General features: G+C 38.9%; 1 protein-coding gene across 6 annotated transcripts in view; it reads right to left on the reverse strand.

Annotated features, from left to right (window-relative positions):
- Nucleotides 1-27,165, reverse strand: part of LOC117429602 (protein CASP-like) — a 163,267-nt gene that overhangs the window by 109,558 nt on the left and 26,544 nt on the right. For all 6 annotated transcript variants that reach the window (XM_058998296.1, XM_058998293.1, XM_058998292.1 and 3 more), the window contains exon 2: nt 11,672-11,782. In XM_058998296.1, the coding sequence (XP_058854279.1) occupies nt 11,672-11,782 (111 nt within the window). The remainder of the gene's footprint in view (nt 1-11,671; nt 11,783-27,165) is intronic.

The raw sequence follows: 27,165 nt of genomic DNA on the forward strand, positions 1-27,165 counted from the left end.
CACAAACCTAAAAATCATCAAAAGAAGAAAGGGAGGGGGGGCAGTTATAACACTGTTAGAAAATTAGAGTTGCAACAATTCATCGTTGCAGTTAGTTAGTGCTACAATGGTATTTAGCCAACCTCAGCGTGTTTCTAGGATACACACTTTCGGCCAGTGGTTTCGCTGAAGATATTTCAGATCTTCTGTTAAAAAAACAGCAGTGATTTATTATTATTAATGTCTAAAAGGAACATACGAGGAGGGCGCACACATATTCTTTTCAGTTAATTGAACAAGTAGTTTAGAGTATATCTTTTTTTTAATCAGAAGGGTTCTCATTTGAATGTATGTTGTGGTTAACTATCACACACAGCAGTGTTTTGTTATTGGATCTTCTCATAAAAAAAAATAAGTTTGTTCTTGATTTTGAAAAAAAAAAACTGCTGCTGATGCATCGATTATTGCCGATAAAAGCCTATGTGATAATCGATTAAGAAATTAGATTGCCGATTGCAACACAAACTAAAATGGATTAGCCCTCCTTTAAATTGTGATGTACAAAATCTATATTCCCGATTAATAAAGGTGCACATCGGTGGCTACTTGGGGACAGTGTGGTTTAATCTGGTTGAATAAATTGCCAGTGCATGGCAGCTCAGGGGTCATGACAGATTGGCTGTCGACAGCAAAGACAGAGGATGACTGATGATGGCTCAGCCCATGCACTCACCGCTCGAGATGTGTGAGTGGATTCCAGAGGGAGCTGTGACCCGGGCCCCCTCCTCTCCACCCTGAATTAGATTAAACATGGAAGAGAGAGAGAGAGAGAGAGAGAGAGAGAGAGAGAGAGAGAGAGAGAGAGAGAGAGAGAGAGGGAGAGGCCGTAGGCCTTCATTGCAAATTTACCACACATTTTTCACAGATGTTATAGAGAGAATTTGTCCATGTTTCAAATGTAGAGGTCAATCTTTATGCATTACGATGTGTGCAGTGTAAGGTTCTTTGTGCATTAGGATGTGTGCAGTGTAAGGTTCTTTATGCATTAGGATGTGTGCAGTGTAAGGTTCTTTATGCATTAGGATGTGTGCAGTGTAAGGTTCTTTATGCATTAGGATGTGTGCAGTGTAAGGTTCTTTGTGCATTAGGATGTGTGCAGTGTAAGGTTCTTTGTGCATTAGGATGTGTGCAGTGTAAGGTTCTTTGTGCATTAGGATGTGTGCAGTGTAAGGTTCTTTATTCATTAGGATGTGTGCAGTGTAAGGTTCTTTATTCATTAGGATGTGTGCAGTGTAAGGTTCTTTATGCATTAGGATGTGTGCAGTGTACGGTTCTTTATTCATTAGGATGTGTGCAGTGTAAGGTTCTTTATGCATTAGGATGTGTGCAGTGTAAGGTTCTTTATTCATTAGGATGTGTGCAGTGTAAGGTTCTTTATTCATTAGGATGTGTGCAGTGTAAGGTTCTTTATACATTAGGATGTGTGCAGTGTAAGGTTCTTTATGCATTATGATGTGTGCAGTGTAAGGTTCTTTATGCATTTATTTATTCATTCTAGCTTTTATAAATATGACCGCATACCCATCTAAGATCAACAATTTTGAAATCTCATATACATTTCTGTACCGGTACAAATATTTTTTTAGGTAGATGTGTAGAAAGATATGAAATACACTGTAAATGCATTATTAATTAGATTGAGAAACAAAAAAAATAAAAGTGGAATAAAAAGCTATGAATGTCAGCACCATACCTTGTGTTTAAATTAATATGATCTTTTTGATCAGTGCTACAAATTTAGATTTAAAAAGGAAAAGTACTAGTTTTGCTACTTTTAAACATCTCAAATGGATGCAACCCTGATGAAGGTGATAGTCAAAGTAACTGATTTAGTTTCTAATATGCAGCAAAATTGCATTTAATACTACTGGCGAACACATACACATTTTGGCCTCTCAAAACATTTCAAGAATTGTGTTTGAATATATTTATCTTATCAGTATAAACAAATAGCCTATGAAATGCTTTCATTCTAGTTCAAAACAGCTGAGAGGAAAGATGTTTTATATAGCTCCTAGCACTGATAATATATATACTGCTGAATACTGTACCCTAATATGGAAATGATACAGCCATCTAAAATTCTTTTGTATCAGATGGAAATTACCTCACATTATAATGAGCTATACTCAAGGCTCAAAGTTAATGTATATTTGGTAGCATTTTGCTACTAGTTTTTTTATGCAGTAGCATTTTTCCGATACCTTACGCTGCAGTTTATATGACCGACCCTGAGTGAACACGTATTATTATTATTATTATTATTTGTTTATTTAGCAGACGCCTTTATCCAAAGCGACTTACAGAGACTAGGGTGTGTGAACTATGCATCAGCTGCACAGTCACTTACAACTACGTCTCACCAGAAAGACGGAGCACAAGGAGGTTAAGTGACTTGCTGAGGGTCACACAATGACTCAGTGGCTGAGGTGGAATTTGAACCGAGGAGCTCCTGGTTACAAGCCCTTTTCTTTAACCACTGGACCACACAGCCTCCTCCTCACTGGACCACACAGCCAGCCTTCATAAAGAGGGAAACCATTGCTAATAGAGCTTCCCGATTGAGATGACTGAGGTTTGTACCGCCCCATGTAGATACGCGTGAGGCCCACAATGCAAATCGTATTGGACAATGGAGTACAAATACCTATAGTACCAGAACAACGTGGACACAATTTCAAGGTATGAAGTTTATTTTATAGACCAAAAGTACAATTAAATAACCGTTAAAAACATTACGATTTTATGACCTAACAGGACATTAAGTTCATTCAGTGTCTATAAAATGCTCATTTCATCTGTCATGGAGAATGGCGGATCCGGTTATATTATAATTTTAACCCTGGTTTCACCCACGATAAAAATGAAGTAGATCAATATTACTTTATCAAAACTCCGACTACGAAAAAAAAAAAAAAAACAGGAGCAAACAGCTAGCTATAACGTTACTATAACACACACACTAATATCACTGTTTAATAAAACGAACCCAGCGTTTCTTTTTTTATTTAACCCTTGTGTGATATCCCTTATTCTGTCATTAATTCTAAGTTAATTTCTTCAAAATTGTACAGCGTTTAAAATGCAGTGAAAAGGCAGGGTGTGAGCATACATGTTTCTGAACAAACCAGTTAGTAGAACACATTGCATGAATCTTTTAAATGTAGCGGTACCGTCCTGGAATTTTCAAACGACTCGGTTGTGGATGTAACCTTGTAATTTATAAGGTCATACAATGCAGGATTGAATGATAATGTGGCACACATCATTTTTTATCCCTGTCTTTATAGGTGTGTATGATTTGTTAGTTACCGAAATCTCAGACAGCTAAGAGGATCATTTCGTACCACTTAATTTGCACTGATGAAACAACCTGTTTAAAATGTACTGATGGCATATCAAATGCTTAGATGACAGATAGGGTTGCATTCTCGTAAAACTTAAGGATAAAACAAAATACATTTCGACAAGGAATTTCATTAGTTCCATTACTTAGTTGAGCAGGGGGTTTCAATAAATACTTTCTGATTTAAATATAGGCCTACTATGTGATAGTTTGGGATATTCAGTCTATTTAAAACAGTAGGTAGGTATTAATTTTTTTAAATTATTTTTATAAATAATTATTAATAAACCACTACCGAATAAGTCCATTTTGCTACCTACTTTCCAGGCAGGTAGCAAATACTCACTACTGCCTTAAAAGTTAACTTCTAGCCCGGGATACTGTTAATTTTTTCTTTATATATTACAGTATAGGGTGCTGTGTAAGATACAAGTTGACTTTCAAAATCAAAGCCACTCGTGGGCAGCCATTCTGAGCTGTCACGGAGTGGATAGCAGCTTGTACCATACAGCACTATACTATACACCCTATTCTAGATATACATGCTGCACACAAAGCAGACAGGCACTCCAGTAACAGGAACCCATTCAAAGCAGCTAAATGACAACACCCACAGGAGGAGAGTATGGCATGTATTCAAATCCAGTCAGTTCTGCTTCACTGTCAAGCCAGCATTGCCAGACCAGATGGACCAAATCCTTTTGGCAGATAGACACACGACACCAGTGTAATAAACACAAGCACACGATTCTTAAATTAAAAAGACAGTTTAAGCCATTTCAACAGCATCACAGCCAAGCCACTCAATTACCTTATTTAGAAACTAGGAATACAGGAAGAGCCAATGTTAAAAGCACCGACTTGTAGACTGAAAAGCATGCAGGATCAAAAGCTGAGACAGGACTGGCATGAAACGCCACAGTGCTGCTGGGCTGCAGGGTGCCTTCCTCACACTTGCAACTGAAACAGGAGATTGTCAGGCAACATTCTTTCCTTATATACACACACACTCACTAAATGTGTTAAATGACTGTGTAACGGCACAATTAAGCATTTCAATACTACATTGTAATCCTTGACGTTTATGTAGTGTACAACAGTAAATTATTATTATTATTATTTGTTTATTTAGCAGACGCCTTTATCCAAGGCAACTTACAGAGACTAGGGTGTGTGAACTATGCATCAGCTGCAGAGTCACTTACAATTACGTCTCACCCGAAAGACGGAGCACAAGGAGGTTAAGTGACTTGCTCAGGGTCACGCAATGAGTCAGTGGCTGAGGTGGGATTTGAACCGGGGACCTCCTGGTTACAAGCCCTTGTCTTTAACCACTAAATGTAAATGCAAATGCTTGCATTATAAATCTCAAAAAAGCATAATGAAATAACGAGACACCAAGCAAATGCGTTTCCGCCATACTTTTTGGAGAGTTTACAAGGGTGCCCAGTGTCTCATTTTACATTTCAGACTCAAAGTCAGGTTTCTAAGCCCCTACTGATACCCTTTCAAGTCGGGCATCAAATTTGACTCCCAAGCTCCAAGCCAGACCAGATTACAGACAACGCCTGTTTCATTAAAGAGGCCTCCACGCTGGGTTTTCTCACTGTCTCGCTGGTAAATATGTGTGCTTCATGTTAAACAGAGCTATAATTAACTGTGCAAGACGCCAGTCAGCCAGCATGGGCACCATGCCAGCAGATCAGCCCTAATTACTATATTCACTTTGTCAGGAACGCTCACTTTACAGCTCCTTCTGATTCGCCCTGGCAGCCCCTCAAATTCCTCATCACATCCTTCGACGGCAGGTCTTTTAATCACAAGCGACGGGCTAGAGGCAGCCAGACAGGTGACTTTTGTTACCAGGCTTCCTCCAGGGGCTGTTGCCCAGAGAGATCTGTGGCTCAGTCAAGCACAGGTCACAAGTGAAATGAATGGTGCCCCCTGCTCTTAGCATGCTGAAAAAGGCATGCAGTTAGGTGGCTGTGTCATGTTGTTTTTTTATCTTAATATCTAAATGAGACTAACTGTAGTCAAAGTCTATTGCGGATCTGGGTTTGAATCAAGTTTAGAGCCGAGGCACTGGAATAGAGGCAGTGTTGGTCTAGTGGTAAGAGCTGAGAGACTAGGAGGGAGGCAGGGGGGCCTAGTAGCTATAGTTGAAGAACTGAGGGGGAGGCAGTGTGGCCTACTAGTTAGAGCTGAGCGACTGGGAGGTAAGCAGTTTGGCCTAGTGGTTGGTAATGAGGGACTGGGAGAGCATCAAGCTATTAAGAATACTCCTCACTGCTTGAGGTAATCAGAAGCAACTCTCCCCTCACATTATTCTACTTTATTGATGTTGAAGATCATACAAAAAAGATTTCACGATAAATGTGTCAGTTCTGACGGTGCCTGCTTAAGTGGGACACCTAGCAAAGGTGCAACTGAGAAATATTACCATTAAAATGACACAGGAACGCTCAATAACACTCAAAATAAAAAGGTTTTCTGACTGATGCAAATTTAATAGGTCTATTTTTGGCTATGGAATGGAGGAGGGCCACTTTACAAGTACAAAATTAAGAGAAGCATGAAAGAGCAGGGCTTTAGGGAAAATAGGCAGAATGGAAAGTTAAGCTGTCCTGCTTTGTGTAGAGGGCAGCGGTGCCAGGATGAAAAATGAGAAATACAGACAATCACAGCCTACCATGAAGCCCTTCATCATCTCTCCAAAACTCTGCATAACTGGAAAAGCAGTATTCAACAGAGAAGTGTGATTGTCCAGTCATTTCTACATACTAAGGAGATGTACACAGATAAAATGAGAGTGACCTGCTACCGATGCATATCTCCCAGCATGTTATTTGAGTGGAACAGGTGTCCAGGGTTGGTTTCTGTGGTTTTGGCCACTGTAGCATGTCTGAATATCTTGATAGACATGTTGGTCAATGCAGCCCCAAGCACCCATTATCTCGACCCATGTGACATCACAAGAGAGCCTTCTGCTTTTTCAATAACCCTTACACCGAGAGAGAGGTCTAGGGGATCACAGGGCATATCACAGACCACAACATTTCCTTCTTTAACTTACAATTTTCTAGGCCAGTCAGCACACTTGTGCATGAAATAACCTTATTCTCAATATATAGTTCTGCAGCCAGTGAGAGACCTGGCCCTGTAAACACAACCATGCTCAAGTGTTCAGAACACCATCAGATTCCACTTGCATGTACACAAATGATTGTAATTTTTTCTCTGGAACATTTTTGACATTGAAACCACCACATACACTCTTCGATGATTCCATCTGGAATATATCTGCTCAGAAAAAAAAAATCTGTGGGAAGAGACGGCCTAATGGTAAGAGCTGAGAGACTGTGTGTCCTTGTGGTAAGAGTTGAGGGACTGGGAGACTATGTGGTCTAGTAGCTAGAGTTGAAGCACTGGGATAGAGGCAGTGTGGTCTAGTGGTAAGAGCTGAGGGACTGGGAGGTAAGCAGTGTGGCCCAGCGGTTAGAGCAGAGACTGGGATGCACTGTAGCCTGTGGGTAGAGCAGGATATCCACGTATGAAAATGACAGGAAAGACTGTTTCCATGACTGTATCTGTGGCCATGCTGGGTGTTCAGAATGCTTACAGTATCTAATACAGGAACAGCAGCAAGCGAGAACTGTGAAGCAATTAAGGTAAGTTTCCAATGCTTAGCAACTGAGGATACAATTTCCTCCCCAGGGCTAGAGTCCCTTGATGTTTTGTACCTTCAGTTCTGGGCAGAGGCTGAGAGATCATTTTTTACAGAGTTCACAGAATCCCAGAGAACACAGCCTCCCAGCCAAAACCCCAGCACGATTAATTTAGTAACGGGTTATTAAGCTCAAACATAAATTGCAACCTTGGACATTTTAAAAGGAAAAGACGCCTGATTTATTGTATAGCTGGAGACAAAGCAGGTTTTTATTTTCCATTTATTCATCAACACTTTTCTACGCGGTAACTCAACAGGAATTTGGAGGAAAAAAAAACACAAATCTTCTTGTAGTCTAGCGCCGCTTGCAACGACTTACATAATAAAACATGAAGGGCTTAAATAAAAGGGAGAACAGAAACGGAACATAAAAAGATTGCCGCTTTACAGAGCTATGCATGTAGGGAGGCAAACACAAGTGAAATTACTCTGTGACCAAACTCTCATGCAGAAAGTATTCAGAGTTACAACTTTCAGAAAAAAGAACAGGCCCCCCTCCCAGTGATACAGAAACCAAAGCTTTATAAAAGCATTTGCATTGGTGCAAAAAGCTAATGGCAATGCAGGGGTTGTTTGGGAGGAAAACCACAGCAAATGTGTATTTTCATTTAAAATGTGGTGCTATTCTAGGTAAAAGAAAAACTGTATTTAACACGAGATGTGGTAATGCAATTGGAAGATTTACCGTATTCCTTCAAATTTAAGACGCCCTCGAATTTAAGATGCAGCCCAAATTTCCCACCCTCAACTTGAGAAAAAAATAAAACATCAAATAAATATGCATTTACAAAAGATACAACCTCAGTTACACATATGGAGGCAGTTTGCGGTCGTCTGCTATCACACAGGGCATTACAGTTATGTGCTGCTTCTCATTTCCAGTCGGGATTACTCACACCTGTTTTTCTCCCAATTTGTGAACTGTGGAATTGCTTGGCATGTTTAAAAATACGAGGGTCTGATTAGCATTTCCAATCCGTCCAAGCTGGTACAACAATTATCAAAATATATACTGTACAGCATTGTTCAGAGGCAGAGAGAGCTAGTTTAAAAATTGATCTTGCTCCGATTCTTGAATTGTCATAACTGCTCTTCATATTCAGACTGCCAGGCTAAGAGAGTCTTAAGTCTGCTTAGTTGGTTTCCAAGGCACTGACAGCCCATGAGTTGCCAGACTCCCTGAATAAGTCCCTTCGGACAGTTAGTGGAAGATCGCTGCTGCGTCTGTTGCTCTTCTTCGTCATCATCATCGTAATTCTCATTCATTTGCTGCTTTTCGGTTACGAGCTCAACAAGTTCTTCGTCTGTTAGCTCGTGTCTGTGTTCTTCCAAATGCTCATTAAAGTCCTCTTCAGTTAAGCCTTCCAAACCCAGCACTGATTTACAGCAGCAACTAAATCCTCGTTAGTAACAGGGGCATCTTCCAAGTTTTTGACATTTACGCAACCAGGCCACAGTTTCCTCCATATTTTGTTTAAAGTCACTGTTGTAAATTGCACCCTTAAAGTTGTATGTGTGCCAAAAGTTCTTCACAGCATTTATGTCATATGCACTGTTGTTTAAATCTCTTTATCTCATTAGATAATTAGTCATTGTGGGAACTGGCATTGTCAAGCACCAACACTGCCCGTTCTGGCAAATTCTTAGATCGCAAATAAACTTGTGGAACAAAGTGGTTTTTCAACCAATCCTCAAACATATCTGCAACCATCCAAGATTTTGAAATCTGCCTCCACAGAACAGGCAAATTCGCTATGTTTGTGCTTTTAAAGCATCAAGGATTTTTTGTCAGCTGCTTCAACCTGTCCTCCCCCGTTGCATTTGCACACATTAAGAGAGAAAGCCTGTCCTTACTGGCTTTAAATCCAGGAGCTGAGTTCTCATCCTTTGCCATAAACATTCTTTTTGGCATTTTCTTCCAAAAAGGTCCGGTTTCATCCGTGTTATATTTGCCCGGGCTTGTAATCTCGGACATCCTCTAAGAATTTTGCCTTGTATGGAGCAACGCTGTCTTCATCAGCTGATCCTCTCTCCCCGTGCATAGATCCAACATGTATTCCAATGCCGCTGCCTTCACTTCCACAAAAATCTTCAATGTCAGGCGAATCAGCGGTAAGACACTGGAAAATTGCACAAGCCTTTTCAATAAGTTGTGGTCCATCCACAGGGACATTGTATTTTCTTTGATTCATGAACCACAAAAGCAATGCTTGTTCCATTTGCTAAGATGCACCTCTCAATCTATTTGCACTGTGCACAGTCCATTGTCTCAGCTGCCGTCATTAATTCTTTCTCTATGATCTTCTCTCTTCAGCAATTTTATTTTTTTTTTAATACGCTTTTGGCTGATAGGAATGGAGATGTGTTTCCTCTTGAAGGCATTTCCAATGAAACCAAAAGCAATTGTAGTACAGTAACTACAATACAGTACTGTCCGTTGGCTTGCACTATACTGTACTCAATTTAATTGAAATGATGACCGTCTGCTTCCGCGCAGATACGCCGATTTCCACATTAATAAAGAGTGTGAATACCCGCTTCACAGATACGCCGATTTCCACATTAATAAAGAGTGTGAATACCCGCTTCACAGATACGCTGATTTCCACAGTAATAAAGGAGTGTGAATACCCGCTTCACAGATACGCTGATTTCCACACTAATAGTGTGAATACCCGCTTCCACAGATACGCTGATTTCCACACTAATAAAGAGTGTGAATACCCGCTTCACAGATACGCTGATTTCCACATTAATAAAGAGTGTGAATACCCACTTCCACATACCTCCCTCGCAGTCTCGGCTCTAACCACTAGGTCACACTTACTCCCTCACAGCCCCCCCCCCCCCTCTCTCTCTCTCTCCCTCTCTTAAAACAAAGACACAGTTTCTTTCTGAGCCACATTACAGTGTTTAAAATACAGGGAATCTGTTGGTTAATCTTACACCCTTCATGATGTTCATATTCATATATATATATATATATATATATATATATATATATATATATATATATATATATATATATTTTTTTTTTTTTTTATTGACTCAGTCCTAAAATCACAGATGCGAGTTTACAGTCCCAAATTAGACATGCTGACAAAGCTCTACAGAAGCACGGTGCTGGCCTGGATTCTTCAGCACAGCAGCTAATGTAGTCTTTTATAAGTTCCTGTTCATGAAGTTTTAATGTGGATTAATGGTTTATTATGAATAAAGAGTAGAATGTATCATCAAAAGAGGTTTACATAAATCATATTCATTCATATAGAGCTAAATATGCATAAGTATGTATCCTTTATAAATGTACAAAACATGTGATAGAAATAATTTTTCATACAATATCATTTGTTATAAGCGACTGGGATCTGAAACAATCAGCATCACAAAAGAGTTGCCCATATAAAGTTAAGGTTGTCAGAGAAAGTTCTTATGTTATAAATTATGAAATCAATGCAAGGTAAATACATATTTCTACCCAGTGTGCATGTGATCAACAGAACACCATACTGCCCTGTTTCCTCTGGTTCTGTGTTCTTAAACATCAGTTTTACTCAACTATATTCATATATCTAGAATGTACTATTATATACAGCATATCAAAACTATAACCAGTGCATGCACATACGCAGGGTCTGATCAATCAGCATCAGAAGTGAACTGATTCAGTGTGCTGATCAATTGCAAAACATGACGTGGTATGGAGGTTTAGTGTGATGAAATGCAGCTATTGTTGTCCATCAAGTGCTTCTCGAATGACAATAAAATCTGATTTACTGTTGTCAAGAACATGTGTTCCACTACATCACATTAAAGAATGTGCTTTTAAACAAAAACAGGCCAATGATCATTTTATTGCAGGTGATACAAAGCAGTCCACCTATCAGGATCATCTCCTGCATCTCTTGGAATTAATATGGTGATATTTTGAACGTACTAGAAAGGAAACCTTGGAGAAACTCAATGAACACACATTCTGCCAAAAGACAGCCCTGGACAAAATGACTGCTCGATCCATGACAGCAGGACTGATGGAAACCCTTGTGGTTAAAGGACAAGAACTGAATCACTCTTGTACAGTGCATTCCAGGGTTAGACAAAAATTGATACATTTATTCCCATCCTGTAATTTTCTCTTACAGCAACATCAGGAAATGTCTGTTAGGTTTCACTTCAGCCAAGCTGTGGGCCATAAAAGTATCCTTATAAAGCAAACAGATTGTCTATGCAATGCAATTTTTTCAGACTAGCATTTCTTACCTATTCACACAGCTTTAACCCATTAACCCATTAAGACTAAAACTGATTCTAGAGAGCATGGAAAAAATATTAATTTCCTCCATTTCAGAAATGTCAGATGAACTAAATCAATAAATAAATAAGCGGATATCCGTATCCAATTCTACTGAAGGCGTCATCATATTTTTATGTTGATTCTGGTATGGAAATTTTAGTTTAAATTACTGGTATAGTTTAGAGTACTGGTATAGTTTGTACAGTGTCTTGAAAAAGCTCTGATCAGCTGTGATTGACATGCTAATGAAGCATGCGTGACTCACCTCTGGTGTGTTTTTCTTGAACTCACGGCTCTGGTCAATAAGCTTTTTTCTGGACTGCTCGCTCTCATCCTGTCGGTTGGCCAATACGGTGGCTGTGGTGTCGAGTTCTCTCTGGGAAGGAATAACAAGACAAGCCTGTAATTACACAGCGCTCCACAGGGGGCCCCTCATTTACACTAGAACACAAGCCAGAAGAGAGCTTCTCCCAAGAAGCAGCCCCTCACAGAATCGATGCCAGTTCACTTCAGAGCCAACACAAGTTTGGACAGGTTGCGGTGCGATGCTTACCCTGAACAGAGCATTGCTTCAGCTCTCAGAGTACAGTAGCTTTTAACTGAGCCATCTCTCACACACTAGATTAAAGTCCATTGATTGCACCTTTTTGAACGGGTCTTTTCTGTGCATAACATCTCAGGTCATGGGTGAAATGAATTTGGGGAGTCTCAACTTAGCCCCCCCTAGTATATTTGTGTAAGGCACTGTGAAAATCGCGATTTCACGGGCTGCGCGGAAATCGTGAAATTAGCCCAATACCGCAATTTTTACAATATTCTTAAAATTAATTTCATAATTATATGGATTTCATACAAAAAATTTTAAAAAATCACATAACAAAACTGTACAGCTCTGCTATGTGCCTGCATGTAATACTTGCCATGCACACAATGTTGTGCAGTGATTATGTCATGTCACTATATATAATCTAAGCAGGAAATTAAAATACTACACACTGTAAACAAGAAAATGGATGTCTCTAAAAAGGCTAAAAACGTGTCTGCAGCAGATCACGTAAAGCAGTATCCAGCAGGAGTTTTACACAGCGATGGAGGTAAGCTCTTCTGTATGTCTTGCAACGTTACTGTAGATCACTACCGAAACTCGTCTGCTGACAGGCATTTAGATTCACCGAAAAGAGAAAAGCGGAAATCCAGAACAGTACTGCGACTGCATTACTTGCAAAGAAACAAAAAATGGTGACTTGCATATTCCAAAAGTCCACTTATTAAATTTTTACCTGACAGAGGCATTTGTTTGCGCAAATATCCCTTTTGAAAAATTGGACAACCAAAAGTTACATAAAATTCTTCAGACAGAGTGTAGCAATGAGAGTGATTCATTCATCAGCCCAGCTGAGACGTGAATACTTACCTAAAGTTGCCGAGTATCACAAGCAGGAGATTATGGAATTGGTAAAACAGCCTGGTTGCTTGTCAGTGGTCACACTGACGAGCCGACTGATGCACAAGATCAGTATGGGTTACACATTTTATTTGTTTTGCAAGACCTAAATGGTGACATGCACCCGACGTACTAGAACTGAAAGCTGGTCTTGCAGATACACTTTACCTACAGGCTGTTAATTACAACACTGTTTCACAAGCTATTGCAAAAGTGCTTGAGTAACTTTGATGTTAATTTTGATGTCAGTGCATTTATCTGTATATTTGCAGTTTAAAAAAAAAATAATAATCTGTTCTCATAATTTATTTTATATTTCCATGTACATTCTGCGAAATACAATACTTTACCCGTGACAATGCTGTGAATTTTAAAGAAAATTTCCGCGATTTGCACAGGGCCTTATACATGTGGTCTGGATACAGTGTGCATTATAAGGCAACCAGTTATGCATAACTGGTTATAAGGTGGTCTGGTCTTGGCTCCAATTTTCTCTACAACTTTGAGTCAAAGGGGAGCCAATTCCCAGCAACTTTTTAGAATTCTGCATCTAGGTCAATACTAGCAAGGGTTACAAACACAAAACATCTGGTACAAGGCCTTTAGCAAAGGAATAAACTGAAGAGTTTGTCTCTTGTAATATAGTTGCACTACTGAGTGCTTTATAGTTATGGGTGACAATGAATATTAAAAGAACAAGTCAAAACAAGTTAAAAGAAGGTCAAAACAGTGCAAGGTAATATGGAGCAATGTTTAAATGGGCACATTCACAGTGCAATCACACTACTGAATTTTCCTCAACAGCGGGAAATATTACTGATATTATTACTGCTTTTCCCGAACTCTAAACCCTATAAATCCACTCCAGGAATATCACAAGGAGGGCAGCCGAGGCCTGGCTCTTAAACACCCGCCAGCTCTATACTTCAGGAGTCAAATTCGACCCCAGCCCGGCGCTACTGCAAGTATTGAATACCTTGCGGTGCAGAGCAGCACAAAGTTCTGCATAGCTCCTGACATCTGGGAAGCAGATGCAAGAAACAAAATCGAGTCAGGCTGCAACACTGCTCACCAGACTGAAGCCTTGAACACAACAACAGCAACAACAATTGTGGGCTTCAATGTTGACAGCTCTTGGTTTGTATTGCTTCTATTAGAAGCATTACTGTTAAATTAATAGGATTATTACACACACTAGCCCTGAAATCTCCAATTTGGGATTGACATACTGTAACCTAATCTTGGAGAATGGCATGCCAAGGCACAGTTTGTAGAATTATTACTACATTTCAGTCAACTTGAAAAGCTATCTGATCTTAGATTGTGTGGGCTGCTGGCACAGCCTGTTTCCTCTTAGGACAGTTATTGGACGGACCAAGCGATGTGCCATCGGCAGGTGTTAACACTCGACTGCCCTTTGCACATCTCTGGATACTGTGCGATGCGGGAGGATTACAGATTTTCAGTCATTTAATAAAATAAACTATTACATAGGTAGACAGGTAATTGTCTGGTGGATAACTATCCACGATTGTAAGAGCCCAGCTGAGACCAACAGAATTCAACTCGCCCATCCAAGGCCAGACTGAAACCACAGAAATAAATATTTCACTGATTTTTTAGAATACAGACCAAACATCGAAACAAGAAATAGACAACTTGCTTTTGTTTTCCCCCAGCCTTGTATGCAGGTCAGTAAACTCTGTCTCGTCCTGCTGCAGCCCACTGACCGGCAAAACAAGCTGCCACACATTCAACCCAAGCTCCAGCCTCAAATCAGCTTTCTTTTAAGGGATGGGGGAGAAATCTAATAAAAGAAATACAGCCCAGCCACTCTCTCCTCTCTCTCTTGAACCGAAAGAAACCGCCTTCCTCCCCTGGGCCTCACTCAAATTAAGCTCTTGAGACTGATTAGCAGATGCTGCAATTACGCCTATTTTATTATGCAAATGAATTGGTTAATCACTTAAAATTGATTAGCAAGGTCCTAAATCCTAATTTGCGCTAACACTGGGACTGCTTGGCGCCAGTGTACAGGAATAAAATAAATAATTTGTTTTTATCTGGGTAATACTGGGGCCAGGAGCCCTCCCAAGCAGACACTGGTCACTTGGCCCCCATTTTGAATATTGCAATATCAATATTACTGCATATAGTGGGTTCCAAGGATTATATTGGGACAGCTGCACTACTTAAAACCGACGTGAAAAATGAAGTACTGTAAGACAGACGTCTAAAATGAAGTGCTGTAGAAGTAGTAGATTCATAAAATGACACAACTGATCGAGTATTTGAAACCACAATCATAAAATGAAACAACTGATCGAGTATTTGAAACCACACGGGCATCACTGTAAATGTAAAGACAGAGATTCAGAATCCCTTTGAAAGAGAATGAATCCATGTCGGTCACTGTAGCTAAAACCACAGCCATTTTTTCAAACTTTCTGGAAGGGTCATAAGTCCTGCATGAGGAGAGGAGAGGATGAAACTCACCAGAACAGAAAGATCCAGGGGAGGTCTCCAGTGGTTCACCTATTAAATGCACTGGCGCTTGGAGTGCAGGGTGAATCATGCAATCCTGTTTGCACAGTTGCTGATCATAGCTGGTAGCGTGGCATTGGTCTCTGCACTCCTGGCTGGGGATAGTTTGTCTCGCTGCTCTTCTGAAACCCTTACTGGGGAGCCCGACCTGGTCAAGCAGAGACTAGCCAGGTTTGGACCTTTTCTTCAGGGTTCAGTGGCTTGGTGACATCCACTGCATAGGTTCAACAGGTGAACAAAGGCTTACTGAATGGGCCTTAATGTCTCCTACAACATCTGAATTTGGTAAATTTGAAATTATATGCCAAATGGATCAGACAAAAGATAATGGGGAGCAACTGTAGGTTATTCTACATGGATGATTTTGTATTTCATTTTTTGTATTCAAAAATCAATTCTGAATGGACTTGACATAACCCAGTTTAACCAAATTTGGGATTACAGTGAAGCACTCCTTCCTGGCTGTAGAACCCTTTTCAGCGGGGCAAGCAACAAAAGTTTGTCCATAAAGAGCAAACTGTAGTCTGTAATGGCTTTATAATTTTCCTAATGGAAGAATTTCGCTGGCTCAGGCAGTGGTGCTTGTCTTAGTTAATTTGTTCAGTAGTAAATGCTGATGGAACAGATTACTGCACTCCCCTGAGAACCAGCCTGTGCCAGATGCTATCAGCTGCATGAGCAACGAGAAATATTTGGCCATTTTTATATAGCCAGCATATAAAGTAGAGTTCACTGCAGCTCATCAACATTTTATTTTCAATTAACGGCAGGGTAATCAAGTGCTTCTCAACACACACTCAATAGCTTTACAGATGCATTAGAAAAGGGATAGTGGGGTTCACACAATGGCTGTAAACCCAACAGAGTAGAGCCGTTTCCTCTCAACCAGACTCCTTCTAGGATGGGCCAACAAGTTTAAATCAACACAGATGGGGCATGTTCATAAGCAACTGCGCCAGACTGGAAAATCATCTGTTCACATTTGTTTGAAAGAGCATTTCTAGCTAAATTGTCTACGTGTGGAGATTTTACATGCTGGCCATACAATGGTTTACTGTTTTATGATATGTTAACATGTTTTTCATTTGGTTAAGCCCCCAGTGGGGGCAATAAACTAACTAGCAAGTGTTACTTTTCAAATTTGTGTCTATGTTTGGTGGCCTATAAATCATGTCAAGGTTACAAAATTATCTCATAATCTCAACATTTTTTAAACGTCAAGAGATACTGTCATCTCGCCAAAATATATTTGTTATTTTTTTTCTCTATCCTAATAAAACACTGTACTATACTGCATTTTATAATAAAATCATTATTGTGTTAATGAAAATGCATCGGGCACATACAACTCTTTACAATGGGTACAAAGTGCTATTTACTCAAGATTTGATATGAAGAACAACCAGGATTCAAATGAATACATACAGTAGGTAATAATAAGATATTGTATGGCTGTAAATGAATATGAATATTATCTTGCACAGCAAGGATAACAAAATGATTGGTTGAAACAGATTGCAAATATGACAACTCTGCAAAGACACTATACAGTACAAATGTCCTTTTCATGGTTCTTTGAAACGCTTCCTACAGTTAATCAAACAGTTCATCATTCATTCCTATATGTGAGCGGGGCACAAATCAAGTCCTCTAGTTCCGGAGTCCTCCTGGCTTTATCTGTATTATTAAATAGTTATTTGATTAAGACCTACTGTAGAAGGAGATTACACTAGTTCAACAACATCATTTAAAAGGTATAGCTAGACCTCAAGGACCAGAATTATGCACCACTGGTTCAATGGTCAAACATGAATCCAAACTCTGGTAAAACTACTTGAGCTACACTTTCCAGCTTGATGACAGTTTATTTATCATTTATATTTCTACCTATCAACACGTCCACTGACTGAGGAATTTTATCAGGCGATTCTAAATGCAGCGTCCCAGCATGGTTTGTAAATTCCTTTTAGAAGGGTTTTGTCTATTTGTCTACTCTACCTTTAATATAATTAAACCTCTGCTGAAACTCCCAGTGTGCACTGAACCATTAATAGTCTTAAATGGGATACTGTACCTCCAAATCAAAACAGACATATTTTGGAGCTCAATGAACCATATGGCTCATGCGTTGGACTGCCCTGCAGTCCTTGTTTCTGGAGAAGTAGGTCTCTCCTCCTGCACTTGAGTAAAAGCTTAGCAAACTAGGCTATCTGTGTAGAACTCAGAGACTGACTACTTCCAGCCTGAAAGACACAGCCTGAGGCGTCTTTGCTTGAGTACAACTTTATATCTGGAAGAAGTCGGTAACTCCATGGCAATGCTGCTTTGTGGTTGGAGACGTGGACTAAAGGAGCCAGGAGATCTGGGGTTCAAATCCCACCTCCGCCACGGACTCTAGCCTTTGTTCCAGTGAAAACTTTGTAGCAGAAATCTGTTAAAACCATCTCTGTTAATACTGTAGGACTGGAACGTATGGGTTTAAATGTACTTTCAAAATCCACAGTATTTTAGTTAAATATACATCACAATATAATATGCACCACTATACACAGGTCACGATACAATGTATGTTATGGTTAAATGATCATTAAATGATGGACTACATGGTTAAAAACAACATGAATCATTGATACTCAACTACAGTCAACTCTCATTAATACATATGTCAAGGGAGCAGCATTCTCCTCATCAGTAAGTCTCAATCAAATGCATACTGTCAGTTTTTACTGAAGTTACAGTAACTGAAATACATTTCAATTACAGTACAATGAAAAGTATTATACAGTACTGTGCATTTCATGTGAATGTTTTATTCCATGTATATGGATTACCTCTAAAATAGGATTCTCAATCAAATATAAACAAGTAGCTATGGTAACGTCACCACTAAATTATGCAAACTAGTACCATTGAAGGTTCGAACCTTCCTTCGGTAATGTGTTCTGAACCTTCAAAATTAGGTCAAAATGTACCCTTTGTTGCAGTCCTAGTTTTAACTAGAATTGACTATTTTCCTTTTTGAAAGAAGGTTGAAAACTTTATATTACATAACTAAATCTGACCCATAGTTTCACTTAGAGGGACAAGTGACCTTCTGGGGAAAACAGCTTGCTACTCAACACACAAACGCAAAAAAAAAAAAAAAACACAACACCAAGAAAATCTGCTTGGGGCTTTTAACCTCCCAAAGTTGTCAATTTCCAGCCAAACATTTATTCAGCTGTTTTGGAAAAAAAAAAAAAAAAAAAAAAAGCTGCAAGTCAATCTGTGATCCCAGACCTGAAGTAATGGAAATTTCCCATGATTTGCCCTCGTTAGTCAGATTTCATTTCTCTTGGAGCGATATCTCTACAGATAACCGAGTCATGCGCGGCCCCTTGTCCTAGCCAATGAGCCTGTGACATCTTGGGCTCCCCAGATTCCAGTAATGCACTTCTTGGCCCAGCACTCGGCTCCTGCCACTTACTGGCAATCAGTCCAATTAGAGAGGCAACACCTTCGGCAGGGCTGCCAGCTGCTCTTAGGGACAAGGCAAGCAGGAAGGAACAGAAGAGGGAAGAACAAACAGCCTTACTTACTGGAAGATATTTATACCACACAGGGCAGAGCCAGCTAGCATGCTCATTTCCACACTCTCTCTGTAGCACTGCTGAGTGAGGGGAAGGGCTTAACAAGGTAGTCCCTTTTGTTTGGTGGATTACAGTCTCTGTTCCAGTACTGGGCTCATGTTCATGTAGGGAAATTGCCCATATAGAGGGATGCAGTTAAGATCTCTGGACTGGGAAACTCACAAGACCGGCTTCTTTATATTACAGATATTTCATGTCTTTCAAAAGCCCTCCTCTTACTACACTGATTGGTGCAATCAAGTCTGAAAGCTTTAATAATGTTTGTTTCACTTCAATACTTTGCAGTTACCTACCTGGATATACAGGAAAAGTGACATTTTTTAATCTTACGTTTTTCTTTAATATGAATTGCTCAATAAGGTGAGGTCAGAACAGTGCATTGAGCTATATTCAATTCTCAGATAACACCAGCTCCTGTCGTACTCCCTGCAGTAGTATGGAGGAAACTCAGGGCTCAAGTCATCTCTAACCATTGACTGCGTATATTTGTATAGAGAATAATCGGCAGTTCTACTGTTTCTTAGTGTTTTATTTCATGGTTCTAGCGCTGTAAGAGGAAATTCAATTCCAAAAGAAGTTTTCATAGTTTTCAGGAGATTTAATAGTTAACAAGATGGTTTTACATCTAATAAAACTCTTCCTTTGTTCTAAATCTCCGAGGGGAATGCAGATAAAACAAAGCCCTTCGGTAGTTTGATTAGAAGCTTAATTACAGCAGGAACAGTCTAATTCTGGATTAGATACACAAAGTGAAGGATGTGTCTCAAGAGAAAAATCTCATAAGAGATATTACCGCAGAAATCTTACCATGCGCAATGCAATGCAAAGTAAGTAAGGAATTCTGCCACCTGTAGGATTTATCAACAACATTAAAACATTTTGCCATTACCTAATGTTTAATGGCAAAATGAATCGGAGGACAGCGTGTGTTTGTCTTCGCCGCTCCCGAGTCAGCGCGGGGGTGGTAGCGAAAAATAATTGGATATGCCAAATTGGGAGAAAATAATAAAATAAATTTTATAAAACAAAAAAAATAAATAATGACTGCTAAAAAAATAACCAATTATCTTCAAAGCAAAAATAGTGACAATGAATGCAGGGTTTTCAAAATATGCCGTTGATCGGCGCAATCCACCACCTAATACTATATTTGCGCCGCTACTTTATTAAAAAGATATTAAGATTATTTTAGAGTATTATCACTCAGTCCATTTTTTGTCATATTATTGTACTGTAGTACATAATAGCTATACATATGCACACACACAAAAATGTTCCTTTTGTTGTGATATCGTAAAAATATGTACACAGGTGCTTGTGAGAGATATTGGGGGTTCACGTATAGAGGCTATCAACGGAATCAACGGAACACTTGTCAGCTGACATACTAATGCTTAAGTGCAGAGGTGCTGGATTATTACACACCGGTTTTATGCAATAATTATGATGGTGACCAAACGTGTGTGAGTACTGTTGTGTAAAAAAATGGTTAAAATGAACAGCGAAAAACAAAAACAGACGTGCATTAACAAAATGCCCTGAAAACTTAACATAAAGAAAACAATTTAAATGAAGCAATAATCTCAATAATTAAAAAGGAAGTGAGAAGGTTACCTTTTTTTTGTGAACTCCAATAAATCTATGTTTTCTTTCCCCAGTCAAATCTTAGCGTGCCTAAATAAGCACGGTGACATACAAAAGCGCAACCAGATACAGTCAACGAAAGACAACACATTATTCAAATTCTTTGTCGTATTATATATTTAAGGTAAGGCAAGTTTATTTAAAAGTGCACCTGGCTGTAATGTTCTGCCGCCCGGCTGTACAGAATTCCTGGGGAGAACCCTGAGTTTATGAGCCCGATAATTCAAGGTTTTGTGTACAGATAAAGTAAACTACTGTAAGGGCACCCATGTATGTCTACTTTTCCTCTAAGCAGGAAACCAGGGATGCATGTAAGAATTCTACAGTTAGTCACACCTGAATTATGAAAACCATTCAGAGAAAAAGTGGGACTCGGCTCCCTGCAAAACCTAGACTGTCTCAAACTGTTATGCAGTGGGAGTCTTACTGTATGCCAATATTAAAATGAACAGACATTAAGTAAGCATGTCAAAGAAATAAAGAATGCCCTAACAAATCACAAATGGATAAGTGGCAAGATACGTAACAGATTATAGCTTAACTAACAAACTACAACTCAGACGACTCAATCTGTACCTATGCTTGTGAAAATTGTGGCATGCCCAAAAAAAATACTCAATCCCCAAAACTCTCACAAAAAGTTTCACTGGAGGGTCCCCAGAGGCCCACCTAGGAAAAAGATCCGAGGATAGTTCACCTCAATGGCCTCCATGGGTCAGGCCCCCAACGAGTCCAGGTGGAGATGTCTCTTGCTTCAAGGCTCAGTGTGTGAGAAGATTGCTCGAGTGGGAATGGAGGTTGTCCATTGATCTTCAGCCCTGATCAGTAAATACACTTTTCTCTGCTGCTTGGCAGTGAAAATGTTAGAAGGGCGAGGAAACATGAAGGCCAGGGTAAGCTGAACCACAGACTGCACTGTGCGCCAGCTCCCATTGCTCACCTGTGTGTCAGCATGCAGGGCACGGCGCTGCTGGCAACCACAGCTATTCCCACTGCATCCTCTGCACTTGCCAGCCTCGCCCACGCCTTTCCATTCACCTGCAGTCAGGCACCTTTCAGGCAAGTATTTGGAAATGCTGCTGTACTCCATAGTACCACCACCATAATAATCAATGCAGGACGAAAACGTCATCTTTATCGGATTATATCCAAACGTAATTGTGATAAAAGTGAGGATAATCATGAAAATTTAATGATGGATAGTGCATACGGGACCCTGAAAACAATACTGTGCAAGTTATAACCAAGCCTTACAACTTTCTCAGAAGTCCCTTATCATTTTACTTTAGAACGACTTTCTAGACTTATTTTCACTCCGGTGAAGTCCACTCATCCAGCCAGCACTACAGATTCACCCTCCGAGATTAAGGTCCATAGAAGTGAATGTATATTGTGGTGGAGGTAAAATAAAGTCTGGGAAACTAAACAGTCTTTGCTTTTAAGCTATTCATAGGCCAACAATTGTCTTTAAAGCCTCGTAAATACAGTAGACTACACCTTTATAACAACAGCCACATTCACAACTTATTTTGACATTTTATTCTCTCAAGTAAAACAAAACTACCCAAGTTCTACAAGTGCCAGAAACGTTTTTAAAATGTGAAAACATGCATTTCCTTGCATTTCTTTTAAATATTACTGGGTGACTGACAGAACCATGAAACATCCCACCGCACCCCACATACTGTAAATAGTTTTTTTTATGCTATTCACATGCTGCATCAGGCTTGTGCAATATATAAAATACCAGAAAAATTATATTTCCAGCTGCAGGAAAACAGACAATTATATTTGACTTTCCCTAGGGCATTCTGTTGACTGTCCTTGGAGCTGGGGGTGGGCAGGGATTAGTTCCGCACTGTTTAGCACAAGCCTGATACAGCATATACACACATTTACAGCGTGCTGTACTAGTAAGTCATTGCTGGGTTATTTAACATTCCTTAATATACAGGGTGCTTATAAAGTCAATTGGCCTGTTTGTGCTGTTCTTGAAAACGAATGAAGGATGCCAGACATCAAGTGTAAAGTGCAACAGACAACTAGGCATAAGTGATATAATAGTGCTGGAACAAACATGGGCTTTAAATGGTTAAATATATTTTCAAAATGGATGTTATTTATTTCAGATGTCACGTATGCATGTGTTTCCTTTGTATGAGATCTCTGATACAGTTATTTATAAACATGTTATATGAACGAATATGAAAATGGGCCTTTTTTATATACATTTCAAGCAGTGTTTGTTCAACTATTCAAATATTTGTTCCAACATAATCTGATGAAGGTGCTTTCAGATATGTTTGTCTACTTTCTTTAAAGTTATGCCTTATGGCATGTGACATTGCAGAACTTAATGTTACTAATACGTGTCATAGGAAATCCATTTCATTGGATCTGCAAATGCCTATGGTATAACTGACAGGCTCCTCCATACACACCCATATTCTGATACTCTCCAAGCTGTGATATAAAATGTTGAAATCATGGGCTCTGATTTTTCACTCTGGGGAAACTGCCCACTTCATACATTTACCTGCAAGTTGCAAAAAAATAAAAAGTAAATGCCGGCCCGGGTGTTTCAAAACTAAATGAGCGTTTCTTTGTAAAAATGCAAGGGTGACACTTAAACTGTACATGTGTAAAGACAGACAGACAGACACCTCTTCATATTACCAGACTCTGATACAACTAAAGATACAAACCAGACGACTCAACCTGTAGCTGTGCTTGTGAAAACTGTAGCCTCATGTATTGTATACTATGAAAAGGAAAACGCCTGGCACAGCAGCTGCTGCTCAAAGGCTGCTGTATTTATTGTTTTATAACGTTTGTGTTGCACGTCGCTTGTCTAAATGTAAGCACTGTGCATTCTCTATAATCAGTATTTAATCACAAGCTTTATTGAGTGCTCTTCAGTTGTAAGGATTTGGTGATTACGTTGGAACAGTAGTCTCTTTAGGTCCTCTTACTGTGAATTAAACAGTCAGATTGTGTCCAAAGCAACACAAATCCAGTAAAAACCCCAATATCAAAAACCTTTCTTTGGGATGAATGGGGAAAGATACATCTCACTATGCAGTCTATTTAACTGATCAAAAACAGGGATTAAACTGTATACTGCTGTCATTTAAATCATTCAAATAAAAACCTTCCAAAAAGACTAATATTAGGAGTGTAATAATCCCTAATGGCACTATACAATACGCACTGCTACTAGGGATGTGCTTTTGGTACATTTTTATGAACATTTAAATGCTTTGCAGTGTCAACATTCAAATGTTTAAACCATATCTACACGCACGCACGCACGCACGCACGCACGCACACACACACACACACTCTTTATATTACATTCTGATAATGACAGCACCAGTTAGTATTTTCTAAGCAAATAAACCCTAAATAAGCAAATAACGTTTTAACATCCCAAAGACTTAACTACAAAGTAAAAAATAAAAATGAAAAAAAAACACGTAGACATCTAAGTATATATTGAAATGCTTATATTTATGGTTGTAATTAAAGTTGCTAGTGAAGATACACCTATATACGACATACATACTGAACACATTTTCGGATAGTATAATGTTTTCAGAATAGTTAAAGGAACCTATTCTGTTTTTTTTGTTGTAATTTTTTTTTTAGAAGTAACTTTGCCCATATGGTTTAAAAAATAGATAAATAAATAAATAAATAAATAGATAAAAAAGAGACGAACATCACCCACTGTACAGCGCTAATGCAAAATGGATACAGGAAAGCGAAAGTGAGCTGTGCTTACAATTGAAAAAAAGTTGGAAAGACTTTCACTTCTGGAAAAAGTAATTACCAGGGATAAAATAGCACAATATTTTGGAATTGTAAAGAGCACTGTGACTGATATTAAAAAGTCTGCCTCAGAGATTTAAAAGTTTGCTGTCTTTGATAGTAGCGGTGGGATTTTTGAGATCTATTGTTGCTCGAGACGAGTACTTGAGCATCACAAGTACTCGAATCAAACGCCACTCTCCTCTACATACTATACTAGTGTACATAAACCTCCCAAACATTGCTTTCTATTCCACAATAACTCTGAATGTTTTAATTTCAAATGGTGAAGCACTGAACTTGTGTTTTTGTGGTACGGTAATTTTGTTTGGCACAGTTATTTACATACCACGGTTCTCTCCTCAAAATACTTCGAAACGTGGCTTCCTATGTTTAGAGATGCTATTTTAAATCTAAAAAAAAAAAACCTTTGTCATTAACGTTATTACCCCGCAGTGGAACTGATCCCATACCACGCCTACTACAGGCATGAACACACACAGTGCACCAATGAAGCGCCAGATCGACTGAGAATAAAACCCGCCCCAGTGTCAATCTTTCTGTTGCACCAATTAGAAAACGCTACTTGGAAGCAATTGCCAAACCCCTTCCTTTTTATAATATCCACCCTTACTGTGGCACTAGAGCAGTCTGATACGCGACAGACTACTGATGATAAAATACTAAAATTAATGCAGAAAAAAAATAAGCGTTTGGTGACATTTGTCACGTGACCGGTTATACGTCTAGCATATTATTAAACGTTTAACCACTTCTTTAGAGTTTATATACGTTAAGACGTTTAAAATTCCCATCCCTAATTGCTACATGAGATAGAGAGACCAGATTCATTCAAGAACCACTTGGTGAACCACAATGAGCTATGTTGTGCTTTTGGTCTTGAACCACAATACAAAAGATACAAACCTCTATGATATATCATGTAATGAATGTATCACAATTCATCAGTAAGTGATTAATCGTTACACCCCCTTACCAATATGCACGGTTAGATGTTTAACTTTGATAACTTTTATTAATTATTTAAATCTGTGGTGATATTTAAATCCACCCTCTTTTTTTACCGAAAACTAAAACATTACGTTGAGTAATACCGCAAACAATCTAAACACCCTTTTTTGTGATTCAAAGTACATGCAATTTACTTTTAAACTTTGTAATACTGTATAGGGAATTCCTGCTATTAAACAGAAACACAGAAAACAAAAACCCATCCATTAGAGTTGTTACTTTTATAATTCAATACAAATGCATGTTTATAATACAGTAAGAATACATTTTGAATATGAAAAACAAATAAGCCTTCAACTACTGAGCTACAGTATGCCACAAATTGATTTTTTGAGCATTTTAGAGTCCTGTTTGTTTTAGGGGTAATCCCAAGGTGAATACGAATAGGTGGTCGATGCAATCCAGGGTGATTCCCAGTGCTGTAAAATGCTCTAATAAAATCCAGCTGTCATTTACTGACTCAATTGATGACAATTAATTTAACAGTTAAGCTGCATTCTACTTGTTTTTAAGCACTTGGCTGACATTTAAACTGATCAACACACATACATTACATTTTAAAACGCTTAAAAACATAACACCTTAAAGATCAGGGTCGAGATTCAAAACCCTGCTTCTGGATGCACTACAGGGTTAATAATAACATTTTTTAAAATACAATACCACACCACTTTATGACCTGGCAACAGACAATCACATTTTCCAGGAAGAGGGCATAATGCATGTTTCCAATTAACGACTTATTGAATGTTAACACGAGAGTTTAGTATTGCTTCAAGGCAGCATGTGTGGGAACTTCTGGATGTTTGATTATGAAGAGCCATAGAATAGAGAAATAAACCACATCATAAAGCTGCACATTCATAGCATTAACTCTCAGATACAGGGGGAGCTGTCACTACACTGTAATCGCTAGCTTGTTCTTGTTTGTGCATTGCTGTCAAGTCTTGCTATCGACCCTGCTGGACTGCTGAAGTAGTCAATGACCCGCTTACTGTTAGTCGTGTGGTTGCAGTGAGTTAACCTTCACCCCATCAACACACACATTCCTCAAATACTTTCCAAGCTTTGCGGTGACTAATTAGAGAAATTATACATTCTGCTAAGGGAGAAAGGGAAGTTTATCTGGAGCCAGGACCCAATGAGAAACAGTCTTCGGTGCAAAACAAAAAGGAGAGCGGGTGCACCTCCTTTTTATAATGGATAGGTTATTCTGAGCCTTTGCAAACTGGGTGTGTTATATATATTAGGGCTGTCAAGCAATTATAAAAATGAATTGCAATTAATCTTGCGATTACAAATTTTAATCATGGTTAATCTTGGTTTTAATCGCATATTTAATTGATACAATTACTGCATCCATCTCATTTGTTTGATTTATTAGTGATGCTATTATTATTATTAATATTATTATTATTATTATTATTATTATTATTATTTTAAAGTTCTTCTTATTACCTATAAGGCCTTACATGGTCTTGGACCTTCTTATCTTCAAGATCTGCTGACCCCACATGCCTCTGGTCATTCCCTGAGATGGGAAAATGCTAATCTTCTGACAGTCCCTAAAATTCATTTGAACTCTGTCAGAGCCACGGTATTTAGTTATAATGCCCCTCATCTTTGGAACTTGCTCCCGATTCATATCAGGAATGC

Source organism: Acipenser ruthenus, chromosome 24, assembly GCF_902713425.1.
Source record: "Acipenser ruthenus chromosome 24, fAciRut3.2 maternal haplotype, whole genome shotgun sequence".
In the NCBI taxonomy this organism is placed as follows: Eukaryota; Metazoa; Chordata; class Actinopteri; order Acipenseriformes; family Acipenseridae; genus Acipenser; species Acipenser ruthenus.